The 10,833-nt window shown below is 43.4% G+C and overlaps 1 protein-coding gene across 1 annotated transcript; it reads left to right on the forward strand.

Moving 5' to 3' along the window:
• The first annotated feature begins 269 nt into the window (after positions 1-269).
• LOC114888912 (leucine-rich repeat-containing protein 37A-like) lies at positions 270-6,332 on the forward strand. Its single transcript, XM_029211554.1, has 6 exons — positions 270-377; positions 1,452-1,623; positions 1,864-2,036; positions 2,334-2,388; positions 2,711-2,940; positions 6,318-6,332. The coding sequence occupies exons 1-6, from the start codon at positions 270-272 to the stop codon at positions 6,330-6,332; spliced, it is 753 nt and encodes a 250-aa protein (XP_029067387.1).
• The last annotated feature ends 4,501 nt before the right edge of the window (positions 6,333-10,833 follow it).

Genomic DNA, 10,833 nt, shown 5'->3' on the forward strand with positions numbered 1-10,833 from the left:
TTGCAAGGGGAAGGATGGCTTGCAGCCCTGGGGACTCTGGGAAAAAGGCCCACTCTGGTGACGCGGATTGCATCTCCGCACGAACCTAATAAAGGTGGCGTAACTAAAGATGTCATAAATAACGGGTGGAACGTTAGGCGGGGGAGGGGCGCGCGGTTGTTAACGTGAGCGCTCGCGTCGGCGCTGGCATAGTGGTTCAGCTCGGATGCAGGTTGTGGCTCTGGCTCGTCACTGGCCTGGGTCACTGCGCCTGGGAGGCGCTGCACGTTATGTCCCGGCTGCGCCTTTGGTTGCCACGGCTCTTCCTCACGTGGCTACAACTGTGGCTTCAATTCCAGGCAATTCAGCCTCCAGCGTGGGCCCTGGGCCCCATCCAGGTGACCTCCAACCGCCCGCGGCTGACAGAGGCTTGGTCTTCATACACCTCAGATCCCCCTCCCAAATTGCCCCATGCCCTTATACCCCTGGTAGAAGCCGGGGGCTTTAATTACTTGACGTCCTCGTCTCCAGTCCAGATGTTGGCCCCACCTCATCAGGAGTTGACTGAGACTGCTGTTCCATACCCGGACACAGATTCCGTTGCAGAGCTGCCTACAGGGCCACATCAGTTTGCTGTTCCACATCAGGGTCTGAATAACAAGAAAACCCAACATCAAAAGATCCCAGAGGCAGTTCCAGTGCTAGATTGGAATCAGAGTCAGCCCTTGGTTCTGCCTTCTCGACACAAAAGTAAAATTTAAAACATAGGTCTAGATCAGGCTGAAGGTCACCAATCATTTGAAATACTTGTTCCACCTCTAGGTAGTAAGAGGTCAAAACCAATGAAGTTTATTGTTTCTCCCCCAAACCTGAAGAAAGATCTAGTTCAGCATCAATGGCTTGCCAAAGTTGTTGGAACTACAGGCCAATTTGAAAATAACACTCAGGGTCTAGAACAACAGTTGCTGGGTGATTATTTAGATCCCAGTATGGATGCCTTTTATCCTGAGGAGAGCCTACCTAGGGATTTTCTGGGTGGCCCACATGAACCTCCAGAGCCCCCAGAGGAAGCTGAAATTTCTTGATCCCAGCAGGAGGCCCAAATTTGTCATCCAGAGCTCACTGAGGAGGCTGAATCTTTACCCCAGCAAGAGCCCCCTGCTCAGCATCCACAGACCCCTGAGGAGGTTGAATCTTTTTTACCCCAGGTAGAGAAACAGCCTCAGCAACCAGAGCCCACTGAAGAGGTAGAACCACCTCCACTTCAGCAGGAGGCTCCATCTCAGCCTTCAGAGGCCCCTGAGGAACTAGAAACTTCAAGTCCTCAGGAGGCCCTAGCCCAGCTTTTGGAGACACGTAAGCAGGTTGTAGTTCGACTAGTAGCACATCATGGGGTAAATGAAGCTCAGCAGTCAAACTTGTACAATGTCACTGTTAAACCTCTGGATCTAGCACTTACCATAACTCCACAGGTCACCAAAGAGGTTGAACCTTCTCCAGTCCAGCAGCACACCCCATCTCAGCCTCCAGACTACGCTGAGGAGGTTGAACCTTCTCCAACCCAGCAGGAGACCACAGGTCAGCCTCCAGAGCCTCTTGTGGAAGCTGAGCCTTCTCCAAGTGAAAAGGAACAACCAACTCAGCGTTCTGAGCCTACAGAGCCTCCAGCAACCCAGCAGGAGACCCCAGCTCAGCTTTCAGAGTCTTTTGGAGAAGCTGAAATTTCTGCAACCCAGGTGAAAGCCCCAGCTCAGTCTCCAGAGCCCCCTAATGAGGCAGAATCTTCTCCAACCCAGCAGGAGATCCCAGCTCTATCTCCAGCGGAGATAGAACCTTCTACAACCCTGCAGGAGCAACCAGCTTAGCCTCCAGAGCCTTCTTCAGGGGAGGTGGAACCTTCGCCAACTCAACAGGAACAGCCAGCTCAAACTCCAGAGCATCATGAAACGACAGTTTCACCTCCAAGTCACCCTCATGCTCAGCATTCAAACTTATCCAGTGTCGCTGTCAAACCTGCAGATGTGGAGCTTACCATAACAAAAGAACCCACTCCAGAGGTGGGCCCTTTTCCAAATCAGCACAAGCCTTCAGCTCAGCCCTCAGGGCCCCTTACTAATGCAGAATTTTCTACAACACAGCATGAGGCCCCCACGCTGCCTTCAGAGCCACCTGAGGAGGTTGAACCTTTGCCAGTTCAACAGGAGGCTCCAGCCCAATCTCCAGAAGCTGGTACACATAATAAACCTTCAGTACAAGAGGAGACCCCAGCTGAGTATCCAGAGCATCCTGGAGAAGAATTTACACCTGCCACAAGCCAGCAGGAGACTCCAGATCAGCATCCACAGGCTCCTGAGGTTGTACCTTCTCCACCTCAGCAGGAAGCCACAGCTCAGCCTCCAGAGCCTCCTGGTGAGGTGGAATCCTCTCCAACTCAGTCTCCAGAGCTCTCTAATGTGACTAGTTTTTTCTCCAGAGCATCATGTGCCAACAGTTTCTCCTCTAGTTCAGGATCAAGCTCAGCTTCTGCAGCGGCCCGATGTCACTGTTAAACCTGTGGGTCTTGCACTTATCGTAATTCCAGCGTTCACTAATGAGGTTGAAACTTCTCCACCCCAACAAGAAACCTCGGCTCAGTCTACTCTGTCCTCTGAGCAGTTGGAACCTTTGTCAGTCCGGCAGGAATTTTCAGATCAGCATCCAACCCCCTCTGAAAATGTTGAACATTTTCCAGTTCACCAAGGAGCCCCAATTCAACCACCATACCCCGAGGTGACATTTCCAAATCCAGAGCAAGTTCAGGCTCACCACCCAACCTTGATTGAGGTCACAATTCAACCATTGGACCTTGGACTGACCAGAAGGCCAGAACCCACTAAGGAGGATGAACCTTCTCCAGTCATGCAGGAGACCTTAACCCAGCCTGCAGAACCACCTAAGGAGGTTTTTGTAGCTCAGCCTCCAGTATATCACAATCCAATAGTTCCAACACCGGATCAGGATCACACTGAGCCTCCAACATCACCCAGTATCACACTAATCAGAATACTCCTACGAAAAGTGGGAGGACTTTTAAAGTCCTGGAAGTCATCTGATAACCTTTGTGGTAGATTTCTAGCTCACTCTAAATCTACTTCTTAAATTCCTCTTCTTTTCTAAATACTGTCAAATGCATTTGCACGTAAAGGGAGTTTTGCTTTTAACTGGGATAGGTAGCTTACTTATTTGTATGTGTATACCATGCCTACCACTTTTATCCCAATCATAAGATTTTGAGATTGTGAATGTCTGCATGAACTGGCAGGGGATAATGAAAGATAATGAAATTTACAGTTTAAAACCAAAAGCTCGCATTTTTACAAGTCTCTTTACTGAAGTTCTGCAACCAAAGTAATGCATATGCTCAGCATAAATGTTTAGCTACAAACCAATGTACTCTATTTAACCCTCATCTTCCATAAATACAATAAGCCCAATAAAAGTAAAAATAAGGGGACAAGATAATACCTAGAATTTCATATCTTTCTAAAGAAAAGGCCACTTCCGAAACTAAATTCTAAGAAAGAAAAATATTTTCATTTCAGAGGCATTTCCTACTTTTATGCTGGCAATATACATTCTAAGAGCAAGTCTGCTTCTAAAAAAATGAGTTTGTATTAATGAATCTTAAAAGCATGAAGCTACAGCTCAGATTAGATGACTAGCTGCAAACAAGAATGCAGATGGAAACACAGTTTTATGCGCTGTAAACATGCTGTACTCTGAGACATAAAGGTACTGGAAATGTCACCCTGAAGAGTGTCCGTGCGTGTCTTTTCTCCTTTCATTTTGGACTGCAGTTAAAGTCCATGCTAATATCATTTCCTGTTTCCCAGAAAAGAAATTAAAAGTCAGAAACAACTTAAATTATTTGAATCCTCTCCCATGAGAGGAATTTGTATACCTCAGAAATGAATGTAGCTCTTTGATAGGGAATGCTTATTTGTTGTTGACAGCTTTTTAGTGAAAAAGATAGAAATCAGATTGAATTTCGACAGTGAGAAATTGAGAGCTTGTTCTGCCAACAGGAGACTGAGGCCTCTAATTTTACTGCTGCAAAACAAAGATGAACCAAGAATATAATCTACCTACTTTTCAAAAACAAAACATAAAAATTCTTCATGTAGCCTGCTTCAAAGTAAGAAAAATTGCACATAGGGCCAGCTCTGTTCTATCCATCTTGGTATTAATATAATACCTGGACTGTATTCAAAAGCAGAAAGAATAGATTCCAAATTCCATTATACTCTCTTTTCTGAGCTTTTCATTTGAACAATGAAGTCCACAGTAACCCCATCAAACTTCCTTAAACCAAAAGTTGGACAATCTCTGAATATCAAGATATGTGTAGCACACAAAGTTAAATTCTATTCTACACGCAAAATATCGATTGTCAAAGGTACACTTTTGCAATAGTGGTGATATACAGATAGACTTCATCAGACTCTAGTAAGATCCTAATTATATATAGTAAATCCAAACAGGAAAGACTTGCTTTGTAATGGAAATAAAATTTGTCTTTGGTGTGTCTGTCAGATTCTTTGAAGACATTTAGTTTTCTAACATTTACATCTGAGACAAAGGTAATGTTTATCAATTTCACATCCCAAAAGCCTGAAGGGGAGCAACATCATAACAATTTTCCAAGTTAGTATATTATGGTTGTGGAAGAGATTTTTGCTAATAGAAATTTTTAACATCAAGGATATTTCTGATACTATGTCCTTATGTGTATTATCTCAGAAAAAAAAACAAGGTAGATGTTATCATAGACTCAAAACAGGGTTTTATCAGGCAGTATATACCAGGCTCTCCTTTGTCCCCTCAAAGAACAGAGAATAATGATAATAATAACAACAACAACTACTACTATTACTACCAACTTGCCAGACAGAAAAGCATGTGATATTTCAGGGGACAAAATTAATCAAATACAAAATTAAATATAATGAAAGGTAGTAGCACAGTATGTTAAACAAAATCCAAAGCAGTTATAAGGATACAAGGAGGAAAGGACTACATAACTATAGAACAATTTAGATGTGATATATGATAAAGACATAAAAATAGTATTACAGATATATACAGAATATTTCTGTTTTAGCAAGCCTCAATCAACCATGTGTTTTCAACAATTTTAAAAGAAACGAATTCCCTGCATATTTAAGCATTAACACAACATGCCAATCTAGCTGAAGTAAATAAAGTCTAATTGAGCTTATTAGTTCAAAATAATTAATTTTACTAAATTACTAAATTTTTATTGAAAGTAATATCAGGATACAAACTAAAAAAGATCTGAGGGCTCATTCAGTTTAATTTGAGAATTCTACAGCAGAGAAAGTGAGTCCACCGAAAAGAAACAACTGATTTCTATATTCCTGGAACTTGGTTAGTTATCGTAAAAAAGTCTGCTAAAAACAATCAGAAATACTAGCAAAAAGTATAGTAGGCATCTTTTTAAAGTGTGTTGGTTGGCCAGAAAGTAAAGGACCTGGTCTGGAATACCCTGCCCCCAGTCCATCTCTTCATACCTGACAGTGCTGCTTCCCTCCTCCCTCACAGGCCGGCCAACATGTATGGTTTGCACAACCAGGTCAAGTTCCTAAATCTGCAGCCACATTAACATCTAAGGATTAGGCCACAAGAGTAATTCTTATAGAAGAGAAGACCTCCCTATACAAGTTCCTACTAAATAATGTCTTTTTTGACCTTAGACTTCTGCTTTTCCTATGGTGCCCAGTCACAGGATGGACCCCTCCTTTCTACGGTGGGTCTGCAAAGAATGCCCAGCAAAGTAATCAATCCAGTTGTTGGGTATGTGGGCAGCTTCCCCTCTCTAGCTCATCAGGATTGCCATGGTAGGGATCACTGCTCCAGGAAGGGGACTGGAAAGCCCCAAAGCAGTACATTAAGGAAGAACAAGCTACAACTAGGACTCTTAATTCAACTGATTCAAAAACCTGGCCTGTGGCACACATCATCAGTAACATGGGGCATGGTATTCTTTTTCTGCCAATCAAACTACAACAGGCAGCCCATCAGACTACTGACCAGAAAGGTCCCAGAAATACCACCATTAGAGCTATGGGTGGCTATGTTCAGATTTGGAATGGATTTATGGATTTACCACAGGATATGGACATGTGAACACCCAGGCAGCCCTATGTTAGAAACAGAAATCACTCTAAAGAGAACCAACTCAATTGTACCAAGAATATGGGATGGGTATCACTGGAGCTGTGTAGTCATTCTGTCATATAAAAGGATAGTGACTGATAGTGACTGGTCACACCTCCCAGGTATTTACCGGGTAACCCTAAATGGGACTCAATGTCACGCAGCACACATCTTTGGCCGTGGCTTCCACCTGGGTGGTTGGGCTGCTGCACCCAGGGTTTTCCCTGGACACAGGAGAAAATCTACCCACAGTAAAAATTGCCACCTTCCCTCTCTTCAAGGCCAGAGGGGCACATTTTGCTTTTCACTGGTATGATCATTTGGCTTCCCTCTTTATTCCCTCCATTGACCTGGAGAATGTTAGAGCACACACAGAAGCCCTTACTAAATTCACTCAGGAAGCCTTAAAAGATAGCCAACAAAGCCTGTCCTTACTGAACACTGAAATGTCTCTAACAAGAAATGCTGTCCTCCAAAAGAGGATGGCCTTAGACATTATTACTGCCTCACAAGGGGGCACCTATGCAATTATCCAAACAGAATATTGTGTGCTCATACCTGATGAGTCTGCTAATGTATATACCACCTTTATTAAATCACATAAAAACACAAATAAATGCCCTGAGTGACCTAACCTCCAGCCTAGGAGACTTAATAAATCAGTGACTTGGATCATGGGGCTCTTGATAAAAAAAAAAAAAAAATCGTCACTGATTTTGGGAATCCTTGTCTTAATCAGTGTTTTCTCTTACATGTGCCTATATTGTTGCTACATCTGCCTCCAATGTAGCCAGACGGCTGCCAAACAAGCCACCTCCATGCTAATGAAACCTCTTGCTGGTCAGGGCACATTGCAGATGAGGGGGACTCATGAGATTATAAGAGCCCATAATGAGAGGTAAAGTGTTGGAGGGAGTCATTGAGAGGACGTGACTGCCAGTTGACCCACAAGCTGGACCCAGGCAATCAGAGGCTCTTACCCCCTCCCCTGACCTTGGATTGAGAGCTCTCCTTGCCTTCCTCACACTGGAAGCTGCCCAAGGACACAGCCTTGAGATAGTAAGGTGGAATTGAGACCCCCTTTATGATATATGTAACTGAGCCCAATTAAGGCCTCTATGTAAACTTTAAGATTTTAGCAGGCAGGTGAAAAGATCTGCTTGTCTGCAGCTGCCTAAGGCAAGCCGTATGTAGGTACCCTTTCTTAAAAAACGTGCCACCTACCAACCTGGAGTGGCCTGCCTCTTTCTTCCGTCTCTCCCTGCCCTTCGTCTAGGGACACCCAAATAACTCCCAAGGTTGCAAACTAACAGCCTCTGATTTTTTCTTTGTCAAAACTGTTAACATCTTTTTAAAGTTAGAAGCCTATATACTAAAAAAACAGCAATGAATCTGTTCAAAGTCTCAACAGTTAGAGAAAACACCGAATACCTTTTCATGGCTTGCAGTCTCACATTCAGACACATTCTTATTAACAAAGTGGCACATGCTATTTAACTTGCTATTATCAAGTGATAAAACATAATCATCTTTCAAAGCCAGTTAATTTTCTTTCTACTGCCTAGTTTTTAATAGTTCCACAAATCTGGTAGTTTATTTAGTGAACCATCTGTGGTTGTTCATGTATTTTGTTTACAAATCACTCACTCAGACATGATACTCCAGTCAATAGCTTAATATTGAGATACGACTGAATGACTGAGAGAAGTTTTGTCCATGTTCTCATGATGGTGGAGATCTAATGTTTTTCCTTTACTTGGCAGCCAAAACTGACTTGGAACCCCACTTGAAGTTCCAAACCAAATCAACCTTTCCATTATCATTCAGCCCTCATACAAACCCGGATGTCCTGACTTGACTTCACAGAACCATGTGGCAGCCACCTTCCTAAAGGCTGTCAGTGAAGGGGTTCCAGGCACAATATGGAGATATGTGCCTTGGTAACAAGGGGCTGCTGAATAAGTTCTCTTAGGAAGAAAGTCCATTTTCTCAATTGACTCTTCTCTGTAACATGGCAAATGTTGGGGTGATATGTTAAGAAGTCAAGCAGAGACATTTAACATGAGGATAAAGAGGGGGAGTGGGGGTAAAAAAAAATGAAGGCAAGGGAGAGAAGGGTAGCTAGCTAGCTCCACATGTCTCTCTCTCTTCTCAAAATAAGTCCGAGGTCCTTTTAATAGAATCCTAAAGTTCTGTGATTGCAACAGCTCTTAGAAACCACTGAATTCAAACTCTTCTTGGCATTGATAAGAAAACTGTGGACTAACAAGAAGTTACAGGCATACCTTGTTTTACTGTGCTTTGCAGATATTATGTTTTTTACAAATTGAAGGTTTGTGGCAACCCTGCTTCTAGCAATTCTATTGGTGCCATTTTTCCAACATCATTTGCTCACTTCATGTCTCTGTGTCACATTTTGGTAATTCTCACAATACTTCAAACTTTTTCATTATTATTATATTTGTTACAGTGATCTGTGATCAGTGACCTTTGATGTCACTATTACAAGAAGATGTCACTATTCACTGAAGGCTCAGATGATGGTTAGTATTTTTTTTTTTTTGCTTTACGCGGGCCTCTGTTGTGGCCTCTCCCGTTGCGGAGCACAGGCTCCGGACGTGCAGGCTCAGCGGCCATGGCTCACAGGCCCAGCTGCTCCGCGGCATGTGGGGTCCTCCCGGACCGGGGCACGAACCCACATCCCCTGCATTGGCAGGCGGACTCTCAACCACTGCGCCACCAGGGAAGCCCGATGGTTAGTATTTTTTAACCATAAAGTATTTTTTAACTAAGGTATGTACATTGTGTTTTTTGTTTTGTTTTGTTTTTTTGCGGTACGTGAGCCTCTCACTGTTGTGTCCTCTCCCGTTGTGGAGCACATGCTCCGGAAGTGCAGACTCAGCGGCCATGGCTCACGGGCCCAGCTGTTCCGTAGCATGTGGGATCTTCCCGGACCGGGGCACGAACCCGTGTCCCATGCATCGGCAGGTGGACTCTCAACGACTGCACCACCAGGGAAGCCCCATTGTGTTTATTTTAAGATGTAATGCTATTGCACACTTCATGGACTACAGTATAGTGTAAACACAGCTTTTATATGCACTGGGAAACCAAAAAATTCGTGGGAGTCATTTTACTGTGATGTTTGCTTTGATGCAGTGGTCTGGAACCAAACCCACAATCTCTCTGAGGTCTGCCTGTACATGAATTTTAGACCCAGCTTCCCGTCGTGCTCTTTTCATTCTGACTTGCTACCTTTGATCAAAAATGTAAACTAACATTTATAAAGAGCTTATTAACACTGAGCAAAAATACTTTGCATATATTATTCTATTTAATACCAAAACATCTGTTTTAGGCAGCCACCAGCACCATCTGGGGAAGGTTATGTACCGTCCCTAAAATCTCCCTGAACTGGCTGGTGAGGGAGCTGAATGTGACTTCAATCACACTGTTTCTCAAATACTTCCTCACACACGGTGATTTAAGCTCAACCTTCTCTTGACTGTGCTGAGAGCAGAGCCACAGATATGCCTACTCCAACATGAGAAATAATATTGTGCTTTTCTGGGAGATATATTTTAAAAACAAGCCCAAAGAGAGATTTCCAGAAGCTAAAAGAAAAGGTATTTGGGGACTTCCCTGGTGGCACAGTGGTAAAGAATCCTCCTGCCAATGCAGGGGACACGGGTTCAAGCCCTGGTCCAGGAAGATCCCACATGCCATGGAGCAACTAAGCCCGTGCGCCATAATTACCGAGCCTGCACTCTAGAGCCCGCGAGCCATAACTACTGAGCCTGTGTGCCACAACTACTGAAGCCCGCACACTTAGAGGCTGTGCTTCTCAACAAGAGAAGCCACCGCAATGAGAAGCCCGTGCACCGCAACCAAGAGTAGCTCCCACTCACTCCAACTAGAGAAAGCTCGCGTGCAGCAAGGAAGACCTAACCAGCCAAAAATGAAAATAAATAAATAATTTTTTTAAAGAAAAGAAAGAAAAGAAAAGGTATTTTCAGCAAAATAGAAAATCTCCTGTGTATAGTATAAGTAGTTTGGTGTATAAACACAAAATTTGGGCAGCATAAACATGGTTCCTTATGTATTCACAAGTTAACTTATTTCACTCAATGACAGACAGGAATTAAAAAAGAAACAGAAATCACTGATAGGAATTTATCAAGAAAGTATGGATCTATTACACTTTGACTGGAAACGATCTATTTATAGCACACAAATGTGTCACCTCTTGGTTATTTTATATTTCTATCTAGGAACTCTGAAAAAAGAGGGCATAAAATAGTGATTGCAAATAGTCTGATTATCTTGACAAATGCAATGCAGCCTCTTAGGTATGACACTCCTGCAGGCCTCTTCAGCAATCCCATGAAATCTGGAACATTGCTTGGTTCCACTACCTACAGGGAAATACAATTTGCGTCAGGAGTTACCTCCGGCTGATGCAGCTGAGAAATGTTATCTAATCAAGTCTGTAAGCGTCTCAGGTGCTCTCTCCTCCAACCTAGGAAACACCCTGAATAATTCATTATCTGATATGTTACTCTAAGCCAACATACCTGAGGGCGAAAAAATCTCGCATGTGGCACTCCTTATGTGGAAAAAGCAAGGGCTTTAGAATTC

This window comes from Monodon monoceros, unplaced genomic scaffold, assembly GCF_005190385.1.
Source record: "Monodon monoceros isolate NGI ecotype Baffin Bay Population unplaced genomic scaffold, NGI_Narwhal_1 Super_Scaffold_9, whole genome shotgun sequence".
NCBI classification, from domain to species: Eukaryota; Metazoa; Chordata; class Mammalia; order Artiodactyla; family Monodontidae; genus Monodon; species Monodon monoceros.